Raw genomic sequence first — 12,451 nt, forward strand, 5'->3', positions numbered from 1 at the left:
AACCACCAATTGACGAACTCTGACCAAACAGCCAGTAGTAACGGCAGCTGACACTAGCCAAAGTAGTGTGGAATATATCCGAAAGTGTCTTATATTGAAGCTAAATTGTAGATTTCAGGTGTGTTTGTTTCCAGAGTTAGAGACACCAAGATTCAAAGATGCAAATGTATGATTAATATGATATGGAAAATGATGCCCAAGTTCAATATACTAACGATAAAATCCTTTTAATTCAGTTTCGTCAAGACTTTGACTGGTAAGACCATCACTTTGGAAGTTGAATCTTCTGACACTATTGACAATGTCAAGTCAAAGATTCAAGACAAGGAAGGTATCCCACCTGACCAACAAAGATTGATCTTTGCTGGTAAGCAATTGGAAGACGGTAGAACTTTGTCCGACTACAACATCCAAAAGGAATCCACTCTACACTTGGTTCTAAGATTGAGAGGTGGTATCATTGAGCCATCTTTGAAGGTTTTGGCTTCCAAATACAACTGTGAAAAATCTGTTTGCCGTAAATGTTACGCTAGATTGCCACCAAGAGCTACTAACTGTAGAAAGAGAAAGTGTGGTCACACCAACCAATTGCGTCCAAAGAAGAAGTTGAAATAGTCGTTTTCGCCTCCTCCACACTATATCATTGCCCTGTGCGAGTACATGCGTTTATGTCTCATTCACACCTTTTTTGTATACATTAAATAATTTTTAAACCCTGAGAAGGTCTTTCAAAATTTGAATGGGATTACTTATTCTTTATCAACTACTTTGCTGTCATCATGACAGTATTGGGCTATTATTGTCTTTAATTTAGGTCTTTTGATCGGTTTGGATAGGAAGCCGTTCATTCCTGCTTCCAAACAAACTCGGATGTTACTGTCATCCGCAAATGCAGTTAATGCAACGATTGGATATTGGTAGTCTAAGTCTTTCCTGATCATCTTTGTGGCGAGTAAACCATCTACTTTAGGCATTTGGACGTCCATAAAGATTAATTCGTAGTGTTCGCCCTTTTCTTGTAGTGCTTTGACCTTGTCAAAAGCATCCTGTCCGTCAGCTGCAAGATCGATCCTGTCAATGCCTTCTAGAGTTAACATCCTTTTGATGACTTCTTGATTCACATGATTATCCTCAGCGACTAGAATCCTGTAGCTCTTATTCACATTCGACACAACAGTTACATTCTTGCTTGAAGATGCCGTACCAGTACTTTGCAAGAACGGTCTATCAAGACTAACGTTGCCTACACTGAACTCGCTTTCGCTGCCTTTCAACTGTTTTGAGCTTTTGTCGCTTGATCCACCTTTACCGCTAGAATTCGATAGTGAAGATTTGGATTTTCTACTCTTGATACTTTTAGCCACTTTGAACTTGACTTTCCTGTTCTTCTTACTTAGTGGGTTGAATTCATCTTCGAATGCATTTTCATCTTCAAACTCAATTTCTCTAGTTTGAGTTAACGGTAAAGTGAATGTAAATTTACTCCCAACTCCAAGTTTGGAGTCTAACTTCATCGTACCATTCATCATCGTAGCAAGCTGTCTACAGATAGATAGACCAAGCCCTGTCCCACCGTATTGCCTAGAGAGAGCTTGATCACCTTGGACAAACGGCTCAAATACCGATTCATGAAGACTGGGATCTATACCGGGACCAGTATCTTCAACCTCAACTGATATGGCCCAATTCTTGGGATGTTCCAGTAGGTGCCCATTTTCGTCACCACTGGATGAAGTATGCTTTTTAAATTGCGTGTGGAAGATGGTATCGTCATATGAACTGGTACTGATGGATATAAGTGACACCTGGTCGTCTGCATCGGATCTCTTGCTATCAGGAGTTTTGTCATCCAAATTGGTCTTTTCGCTATCGGAAGTTGAAGCTTCTTCTTCGTTATGCTTCTCTGATATTTTTTCCTTTTCTAAATCTTCTTGCTTCTCAAATTGCTTGACCGGTGGTGGGATCAAACCATCCTCCCGGGGCTCCGTGCCATCAATAACATAGACCGCTTTAAAATCTTCATTCTCACTTCGTTGCTTATCGTATTCACCCAACAATCTCATTCGAACACTGACTTTACCATCTACTGGTGTAAATTTTAATGCGTTAGAGACCAAGTTCATCACAATCTGGATTATCCTATTTGAATCGCCATACAAGACCATTTTTCTGATCTGGTTCGGGAACAATGTGATGGAAAACTTGACACGTTGATCTTTCGCAACCTTGCCAAAGATCGATTTAATTTGTACTGCAACATCAGTAATGCTAAAATCTCTTTTCTCTAATTTAGTCCTCTGAAGCACATTCTTTGAAAATGTCAGAAGTTCCGTCAGAATATGAAGCAGGAGTTCACCAGACCTGAAAATTAGTTTTAGACTGCTTTGAATCTTGTCAATATCCCTTTCTTCCATTGAAATTGCCGTCATACCAAGAATCCCATTCAGCGGCGTCCTCAATTCATGTGATATGTTGGCAATAAAGACAGTCTTGGCTTCATTTGCCGCTTCAGCTTCCACTTTAGCTGCTTCGAGCTGCTTGGTTCTTGCTCTAACTCTATCTTCCAGGAGAGCATAATGTTGATCCAGAGCATTGGTCATGGTATTAAAGGTGTCCGTAAGTTCTGAAAACTCATCAGAAAAGAAGATCCGATAAACTGGAACTCTGGCCTCTACCAAGTTTGATGAGGTCATATATTTTCTAGTTCGATCAGAACTAATTTCAGCATTACTGTTGAGACTCGGTACAGCTTGATCGTAGTTGAATGAGCCCTCTGTACTAGCGCGACCAACTGCTCCTTTCTCGTCCGCCAATGAAGGCGATCGTACCGAACTGCTGCCACTAAATCTCCGTCGAATGAAAGAGCTATTTCGACTAACAGATGAACTTCCCGGTGTGCCTGATCTAAGGCCCCGACCCTCTGTGATAATCTCTGTGGCTTTTTGTAGACGGACAATTGGCTGCACTGCCCAGTGCGCAAGTGGAAATGTGGCAATACAAACAAAGGCACCAATACCAACGACAACCCCAATTATGATCTTTGTTAGCCTCGTGGAAGGTTCCATAAACACTGCCTCAGACTGAGAAATAATGGCGACCCAATTCACAAATTTAAAAGAACACGGAGAATATCCTACGGCTGACGGTCTATTGTAGAATAGGTCTGTCCTTTGTTCTGATCCTGCTTTCCCTTGTCGCAGTGCAGCACTTAAAAACGAGTTGTTATTGATTGGCCAAGTCTCATCCAGTATTCCCGGTGTTGTGCCGTAAGGAGCAAACACAAATCGGTAGGACCCTAATCCCTGATCCTTCTTATAAATTGCTGATACAATTGTTACACTCGATTTTTCAAGAGCAGTCCTGTCATCATACACACTTTTGAGGCTATCGGCAGACATGATAATTGTCACGTAACCATAGACTCTTGACTCTGTTAAAATAATGGAGGGGTTTGCATAGATTGGTAGTGACATAGACATCAGGTATGATGTCCCATTGAGCACTGGGTCTGTTAACATCCCCTCGGATTCAAGCGAAGCCGGCAGTGCCATATTGCTAGATAAAGGCATGAGTTTGGCCAAAACGTCATCCCCTAACACATCACCAGTACCGTTATTCGTAGCATTGAGAACTGTTTGAAAATCTGCATCGTAAACTCTTGCAACTGAGAATAAGGCTGATGACGATAAAAACTTTTGAAGAACACTGCTTGAATCCACCCAGTTGGCGTCGGTTTTGTTACCAGAGACATAGTTTGCTAGTGACGTCTGTAATGTGCTTTGAGAAGAGAGCCAGTAGCATTGGTAATATAAGTAGTTCAAATTCTGATCGATCTGGGATGACTTAAGTTGAGCTGCCACGTAAAGTCGCTCTGATCTCAGACTCTTGTAGTTGCTTGTAAAATACACACCAGTAGTAACAGCCAAAATGATCAATGATACTAGAGCAACTAGACTGACAAGTGCCGTTAGTTGCGTTCTGATGCTGATACGGAATGGAGGTGAGAATTTCTCTTTTGCTATGGTCCCCAATCTCATCTTACTTACCTAATTGTTAAGTTACCCATGTAGATTGAGAGACCGAAGAGAAAACCAGTCTATGATTAGCGATCTCGAAACGTATGTTTTTTACCTTTGAGATGTGGTTGGTTCACTTGTATTGATTGTATCTTGTGTGTAGATGCTCAAAGCGCGGCTCGAGCGAGTGAGCAGGTAGATGGCATTAAAAAGATACAAATATTCACTATTGACAGAAAGGGGTATCAAGTGTTGATTCTAAGTAGTTGGAAAGAGTTTTTAGTGCACTATCTAGTAAGGGGGGGGGAACTGAATAGTTGCAGTTGTTATGGAGTCGAATAGTTGGAATTGTGAACCTTTAGTAAGGGCGCTGGTACTTTTGTTATCAGGTCTTCTAAGGCAAGAAAAAAGCTTTAAAGGTGCTTGAAAGCCACCTCAAAATGTACCAGGTCTCAAATATTCAATTGCAAATTAATATCTTTCGACATCTCAAAAGTCTCACTTTAGCTGTAAAACATAAAAAGTAATCAAAACCTCCAGATCCTTTACATCTATACAAATTAACCCAGAAATCTCGCCGCTTCCTCTTCCTTGACCAAATGGTCGAGACAAATCCTGAAAGACACGACAAGGACCTTAGTCTATGCTCAGCGATTTATCCTACACAATGAAGTACTTTTATTTCAATCAAAGCAAAATATAACCTAACGCCAAGACTCTGTTAGAATTATCCTCTGCGCCCCATTCCTTATAGTTAGTAGAGCTGGATGATTCAGGAAGGTGTAAGTGCTTCATTAGAAATTGTTTCATGGCCCAATTCCATTGCTTTAGCGTCTGCTTCAGAAGGTAAAGGGCATGCGCAAATGGATTCTCTAAATCGTGATCGTATTCGCCCATTCCCAGTGATGAGTCGTCAAAGACAACAACGTTATCATTTGGGCGACATCCGTTGATGGATGCAATCGATTTGGCACTCATGGAGATCAACCCCGATGAAGCAAAATATGACATACAATAGCCCACTCCCACACCGACTGTGAGAGAAATCCCCCATACGATCCATTTATTGATTTTTGTTTCTTTGGATCTCCGCTTACGTGGCTTATCAGTCTTATCATAAGAGCCTGCTCTCTTCTTCTTGCGTTGATGAGACTTCTTTATCTTTTTATCCAGTAACTCACGTTCTTCCTCGTCTTCGTCATCCTCAGAGTTGTCGGATATGGTCTTGGATAAATCCAGTAGGAACCTATACATGTTATTCAAATCCGAATGGTTTGATATTACCACAGGTGGATATAGTAGGGATATCAATTTACTTTTTAAAAGAGATTCCAAAACATTTCTTACTTGTTGATGTTGCCCTGTTTGGCAAACTGGTATAACTGGCCTAGTAGGCGCACATTGACAGACTCGATTCAACAAAGAGACCATTTCTTTCAACTCCTGAAAGACGATCAGTATACCGGTGAACTGTCTAAACTCAGAAGGGTCCTGTAATCGAGAGAGCTCGAAAAAATGCTGATACCGCTTGGGAATCGACTGGTAGAACTTCAAGCCTGGCCTACCAAGGATCAAGATGCGCAATTTGTGGGACTTTTGAGATAAAGATAGCTTGGGCATGACAAATGAGTTTGAAGAGTTGGACAAACTCTTTGTCAAAGTTTCATCGTCTCTCTCATCATCATTATCTGGGGTCTGGGTCTGTCCGGATGGTTCCTGATCTCTTGCCGGCAAGATAACAGGGACATCCAGCTTAAAAGGCAATCTTGGCGGTTGCTGAGACTGATGAAACTGAGTAAAATGTGCAACATTGGGAGAACTAGCTGGGTCGATCTCTTCCTCGGAAGTGTCACTTGACGATAATATACCCACAGCAGCAGCTTGAGAAGAGCATCTTTCGGGAACTCCAGTAATCATTGCATCATTTCTATGAATCGCTTGCCAGGAGCTAGATATACTATTGGTAGTATTAGCCATATCATCAGCTTTTTCAACCCCCCGGCCCACCCGCTGTGTATCACCAGTCCTCTCCAGAAGCTCCAAAACCGACAGATGAGGATCCAAAAGACTCTTCTTCTCAAAAGCAGTTGTCTCTACACCAGAGACCTCTCCAACCCTATCTTGTTTAGCTATCTTTGATTCTGAAGCTGAAACCATGTAGAAATACTCTAAAGTGAACTTTTTTCCAGCACACACTGGCTTGAAATCGAATGTGGTAGTCTATTCAACCTTTAACCGCCTGTAACTTACTTCTTCGAACCTCTTGAAGACTCTGATGACTACTAGATGGCTCAACTCTTAGCCATACCCATCACATTCCCCTTGTGGCTGTTCTTGTTCTTAATCTTCTCCGATAAGGGAACTTGCCGGACAGACATGGTTGTTCGGACAATCAATGAAAAATTCCCGGACAATGCGATAGTAAGTATAATGTATGATATTAGAAGGTTTAAACTTCTTTTCAATTTAGAAGTTTTGGAGACACCAAGAAGAAACCGTACGTATAATCCTGATTGTTCCACAATCAATCGTAAAACTGAGTTTTATCTATAGAAAAATAGGGATTCACAACGCATATATAAATCAATATCGGTAACAATTACACCAGGTAAAATAGACTAAATACACAATTACATTACAGATATTAAGCTTTGGAAAAGTCTGCACATTCTTCGATTCCGTCTTTGCTATGTTTCAACATAGTTGGATCTTCATCGTAGTCCAAGGCATTCATAGCTTCCTCTGTGTCGTTGTAGTGCTTGAAACAGAACCAGAACAACCAACCTGCGGCAAAGCAGGCTACACCTAGTCCAACGTATAGCCACACGTAGTCAGGGTCTTTGGTCACTGGGGAAAGCGCACAGCCAATTGCAGAGCCAAAGGCGTTTGTTAGCAGGAAGATGGCCATGATAAAGGATTTCATGGTCACTGGGGCCTTGGAGTAAGCGTACTCTAGACCAGTGATGGAGGCGAAAATTTCGGAGAAAGCGATCAAAACGTAGGCGGGAACTTGCCAAGCGATGTGGATGTGGTTTGGAGTGTTTTCGGCCATTGGATATTTATACCATGGGCCGGATTTGTAGATAAAGTGTTGCAACACGGCAGCCCACACCATGGCTGCAGCACCAAACATGAATCCCCAAAAGATCTTGGTGATTGGTCTGAAAGGGGTGAATTTTCTGATGTATGGGTAGAGGAAGTATTCACAGATTGGAATGAATACAATTAGGGCGATCGAGTCAATCGCTTGGAAGAAGTCATTGGGCAAACCATGTAGCTCCATTGTACCACCAACACTGACAAAAGTGTTAAGCATTTGACCGTAACAGACCCAGTAAACAGGGTAGAACAAAAACACTTTACAAGCGCTCAAGGATCTCACAATTTCGTCAACGAATTTGTCAGTCCATGGGAAAGCCCTATCTGGGGAAACACTTGGTTTAGCTGCCTCGAAATTGAACTTGTTCTTGATTGCGATACCAACAACCTTGAAACATTTGGAGATGACTTTGTCACCGACAGGTGGTTTCACGTAACTGTTCTTACCGACAGCGAGAACGATAACAGCAATCCAGAAGAAACAGAAAGGTAGCAAATAGGCGGCCCAGAAACCAACATGAGCTTCCAATTCAGTGGTGGCAATGACAGATAGCGACCCGATGTTGATCATCAGGTAGAAAATCATAAACACATTTTGCAAAGTAATGTTAGGATCCTCAATCACACGAGTACCATCCTTCTTAGTAATAACACGATGACGTTGCTTTGGAAACTGGTCAGCAATCAACACAGAAATATTAGACTTAATCATACCAGTGGCGATACCGATCAGAATGATTGCAGCAATAAACCCACCTGTGGCTGCATTCTGCGTAGTGATACTTGGAATAGAAGTAACAAACAAGATCAAAATACCAATCACATAGACACCAGTACCCCAACAGATAGTGTTGTACTTCCCGATATACGTATCGGACAACCAACCTCCAAAGATAGGAGTAACATAACACCAAAACTGGAAGAAGTACGAAAGACCAGTCGCACCCTGACTCTTCAAGTTCAACAGACCCGCTGGAGTGTCATCTGGACCATTCTGCATATAATTCTGGAAAGGAGTACTCAAACCGTAGTAAGCAAAACGCTCAGACAGCTCGACAACGGCGATCAACCAGCATCTAAATGGAATCGTACCAGCGACATGCTTCAAAGTCTTCATCTCTTCCTCCGTGGGCTCATCATCATACGATTCAACTTCCAAACCATTGTGCGAGGAAATCACCTCCACAAGTTTATCATCCACTACCTCTACAGCCTTTTGTTTCTCAACAGAGTCCACACCATCGGTGCTTGAAGTCTCGGTGCGCTTCATTATAAGATTTTCTTGCAAGTTTAATTGCTGGTCTCCTCAGAATTAAGAACCAAAACAAGATCTTCTATCCGGAACTCATGTCCATATTTTATACATCGATTTTTCCTTGCTCGATCGAATTGTTAATCAACTGTGGAAATCTTATCATACCACAGTCACTACCTCCCACTGGCACATTCCTGTGGCACAATCATGCCGGTCTTGAACCGTCATGGATGGTCCCATCCACACTAGCCATATCATCTACCAGCGACCGTATCTGTCAAACTGCCCGCGTCTGTTCTTTTTGGTTTGACACATTCTCCGACAAAGCTGGAAAACTTTTCACTGCTCGAGCGGTTGCATCGGGAGCCACCGAAAGGTGCCAAGCATAAATGCCTGCATGAGTGCCGCGAACGGCACTTTTTGTTACTAGATACACTCAAATGTGGCACTTCTTATCTCGTTTCTTCAAATTTCAGTAGGCACTTCGATTGGGTTATCTGACTTACACGGTCAAAATTTGATAAAGCTTGTCTTTGGAGTAGTCCCAAAATAGTAATAGGAGTAATATTTGCTGAAATGTACTCTCAAATTTGAGTAAGTTGCAGCGGTCTTACGGGGAAGACTTCCTGACCTGTGTTGACACAATCTCTATTTTCCCAATTAATTTCTTGACAGTATTTGGGGATATCGACCCTGTAGAACCTATCTTGCGGTCCCTTCTTGCCCATAAGGCCCTGGATCCTGATAGCCGTAAATGACGCGGACCCTTCAAACCTTGAACAGTAAACCCTATGATGGAAGCCACCAAACAGATCTAGATAGACGGTATCTATCGTCGAAGCAACCAATGATGTCTGTTTTCCTTGAATTAAGCTTAGAGTGGAATGTTTGATCGTATTATTGATTGCTCGGAATGTGTTATCAGCTTGGTGAGCCGGTAGTGTTACAGCTCACTGGACAAGCTTTTTCGACAACAGAGAAAAGGATTGTCTGCTGATAAGGGTTGGGATTCGCACGTTTTGAAGAAGCACAAGGTAGAATGATCACAGATTGCCATAGTGTAGTTCAACTCGCGGTTTCAGGGCAGTTTCTATTGAGTTAGCAAACAAAAGGATGGTGATAGAGCACTTTCGATAGCCCAAAAGGTCAGCAGTGGCCAGGAAAACTGCTGATGTATCAGTGACGATCTAAGATCTCGCAGTTATAGCCAGATTATGCATTTTTCCTATATTCTTCAAGTGCTAAAATGCCTGCTATAAATCGACATATCAATGCGATTGCCTTTAAAAACGGTTGAGGCGAATTGTGGGAATAGTCTTTTTGAACTCACTGTTCAAGAAGGTCAAAATGCACTACCCAGACTTGGTTCAACGACGTGGCTGCACTTTGGTTTTGGTTTCATATCCAACTATTAAACAATATTGCAAATGAAAGCTCCAAGACATGAACTATAATCATACCTTCTCAATTTTGCCATGGGATCATTTGCTGGGTTTCAAGATTATCATGGTCTTGTTCTTATACTCAACGAGGCGCATCACTAAAAGTCTTTTCTAAGAAAGATACAAGTGAGTCATAAAAGCTAAAGTTTTGCTCCTAAATATAACTCTTTGAAGTGCGGCATATTTAGAGTGGCAGTTTATGATTATTACGGAAAATCTTGAAGCATTCTTGAGTTCAATCCGATCATCAAAGTTGCTTCATTTCTTATAGACGTTTTACTGATTGTTTATTAATCCTACATGAAAAAGACAAAAATTACTTAGAATTGCGCTGGGTTTAGCCGACAGGTGAATTGCAGGTAAATGGTTGCGCAGTATTGGTTTGATAAACTTCGATAGCTCCTGTAATTGCCGAATAAGAACATAGGCCACAAGTTGCAAGTGAGGCAAGGAAAAGAAGTAACAGCGAAACTTTAAGCGTGACACGAAAAGTACCACCATGCCCTATAGAGCGCTTCCAACGGGACCAATTGCGCCAATACGAGTCTGCCTTTTCGACACTTAAAGTCTTTTGATCGAAGGTGTCGTTCAATGCAGCATCTTGACGGCATAATAAGCAGAAGCAGAAGAGAAATGGGAATGTGTATGAGAAATTCAGAATGCAGAAAGAACCAATGATCCCAACAATAGCGCTGACAGATGGAATAGCCGTACCAAGAATATACGCAATTGCCCAGAATATAATCACAAAGCCTCCCCATGCGACTGCACCTTTGCGTGAGCTGAGGCTAGGGAAATTAAAATCGGTTATCAGGAAACCTTGATACAGAACTTTAATACCAATATTACCATATAACACGGTGGCGATGATACCTGTTATAATGGTTAACACATTACCAGCATTCTGCAGCCCTTTGGAGCCAATAGCTTGATTTGCATTCACATAACTGAACTGCCCATTGTATGCGTACACGAATAGCCCATAGAAAAGATAGACCACCATGATAAGAGATTGCGCACATAGCATACCTTTCCAAAAGTCCATTGGACGTTTCATTTCTGCCATCACTTCGCAGAAAATTGTGGCACCACCCCAAGCAAAGACCATGTTGTTCATACCGGCAATTTTATCACTAATAGTACCAGGCGTGATAGCGTGTTGTGTGATTGGCAATGGGTTGAAAGTTCCCGACTGGAAATAAGGAGGTCCCTGTCCATACTGTTGAAAGATACCGTAGTAAGGACCCCCAACGGCAACACCTACCATTGTGATAATACAGACTGCGATGTTCATCCACACTGCAGTGTTCGCAATATGCGCAAATCTCCCAAGAGAACGAATCTGACCAAGGATCATACAAAGAAGAGCCCACACCAGAATGTCAACGGTGAAGCAAAAAGGATCTCTACCCTTGTTGACGATCAACATCTGTGACACTGCTTGAGCCGTCGATAACAGAATTGCTCCGCAATTCAATATCATTTGAATAAACTGAAGAATAGCGAATGGATACCGAAACCAAGGCGCAACAACACGCCCAGCTAGGTCAGAGTAAGTACGAATCGGATAATTGTTTGAGTCAACTTTGCAAAAACAGTAGTTGAGCAACCATCCACCAAACGCAGCCACGACACCAAATAAAACGTAAAGGATAACACCAGGCACCCAACCCATCTGGGCGACGGCATAAGGAGCATTGGATGGACCCAGAATATCTGTGGTGATCAAGAAGAAAACCGAATAGGCCTTCGTTATACGCAACAATCGCTGCGAATCTAGCTTCGAGTGTGAGAGATTGCTGAAAGAATCCGTATAGATTTGCTCCCTTTGAGCAGCGTAAAGACCATCCTGGTCATTCGATCTCTCATACTCACGCTGAATATCAGCGTAGTAGGTGTAAGCCTGCAGTGGTAACTTGTGTCCGAACTTCTCGCTCTCATTGGCGAGAATCTCACGGCCAAACTCATCGACAAATTCTCCTTTCTCTTGCTCCACACTGTCCTGGTATATATGATCTTTCTTTATTTCGGTGTAAGCCCTTTCGGTATTCGCAGATAAACCAGGACTAGCGATTGGGATGAGTGACGTCATCTTAAGCGATTAGTATTAGTATTTTCTTTGAAGTAGCCTTCCGTAACCAAATTTCAGTACCAATATAATCGAGATACTGCTGTTGAATTGTAGAATATGTGCGGCTCCTTACTTCATGTATATCTACAAATCTTAAGCTGCTGATTTTTTGGTTTTGCGAGTGCACTTCAACTCAAATTATTGTCCAGTTTTATATAATCAAATTTCCTTTAATTGATCGATACTTTATCGACTGTGGAAAGCTTATCTCAGATCACAGTCACAACGTCCCTCCATGTCTCCCACTGACATATTCCTGTGGCATGATTTGTCTATCAAGTACGATTGCCGGTGGTGCCGTCACATATCGCAGTCACCGTATCTGTCAAACTGCTGACATTTTGCCTTGACACATTCCCCGGGAGGGCTAAAACTTTGCAATCCTCGATTGGGCCGCGGAATCTTTCGCAGTGCCAAGAGATGCCAAGAAATGCCAAGCCAATAATAGTTGCATGGTTGCTGTAATGCCGCGGTACTTTTTTGTTAAATTTTGTGTCGAAAAATCGGC

At 42.1% G+C, this 12,451-nt stretch overlaps 5 protein-coding genes across 5 annotated transcripts; 1 reads left to right on the forward strand and 4 right to left on the reverse strand.

Moving 5' to 3' along the window:
- Positions 1-158: 158 nt before the first annotated feature.
- RPL40A (ubiquitin-60S ribosomal protein L40 fusion protein) lies at positions 159-615 on the forward strand (the record flags this gene model as incomplete). The annotated part of the gene is made up of 2 exons (XM_003679512.1): positions 159-166; positions 237-615. 2 exons carry the CDS (start codon positions 159-161, stop codon positions 613-615), a joined length of 387 nt encoding a protein of 128 aa, XP_003679560.1.
- A 134-nt stretch (positions 616-749) lies between these two features.
- On the reverse strand, positions 750-4,037 carry SLN1 (histidine kinase; the record flags this gene model as incomplete). The annotated part of the gene is made up of 1 exon (XM_003679513.1): positions 750-4,037. The coding sequence occupies one exon, from the start codon at positions 4,035-4,037 to the stop codon at positions 750-752; it is 3,288 nt and encodes a 1,095-aa protein (XP_003679561.1).
- A 666-nt stretch (positions 4,038-4,703) lies between these two features.
- On the reverse strand, positions 4,704-6,173 carry ATG32 (mitophagy protein ATG32; the record flags this gene model as incomplete). The annotated part of the gene is made up of 1 exon (XM_003679514.1): positions 4,704-6,173. One exon carries the CDS (start codon positions 6,171-6,173, stop codon positions 4,704-4,706), a length of 1,470 nt encoding a protein of 489 aa, XP_003679562.1.
- Positions 6,174-6,660: 487 nt separating this feature from the next.
- On the reverse strand, positions 6,661-8,385 carry PTR2 (Ptr2p; the record flags this gene model as incomplete). Its single annotated transcript, XM_003679515.1, has 1 exon — positions 6,661-8,385. One exon carries the CDS (start codon positions 8,383-8,385, stop codon positions 6,661-6,663), a length of 1,725 nt encoding a protein of 574 aa, XP_003679563.1.
- A 1,764-nt stretch (positions 8,386-10,149) lies between these two features.
- TDEL0B02240 (uncharacterized protein) lies at positions 10,150-11,904 on the reverse strand (the record flags this gene model as incomplete). Its single annotated transcript, XM_003679516.1, has 1 exon — positions 10,150-11,904. One exon carries the CDS (start codon positions 11,902-11,904, stop codon positions 10,150-10,152), a length of 1,755 nt encoding a protein of 584 aa, XP_003679564.1.
- Positions 11,905-12,451: the final 547 nt, after the last annotated feature.

Source organism: Torulaspora delbrueckii, chromosome 2 (genome assembly GCF_000243375.1).
Source record: "Torulaspora delbrueckii CBS 1146 chromosome 2, complete genome".
Taxonomy (NCBI): Eukaryota; Fungi; Ascomycota; class Saccharomycetes; order Saccharomycetales; family Saccharomycetaceae; genus Torulaspora; species Torulaspora delbrueckii.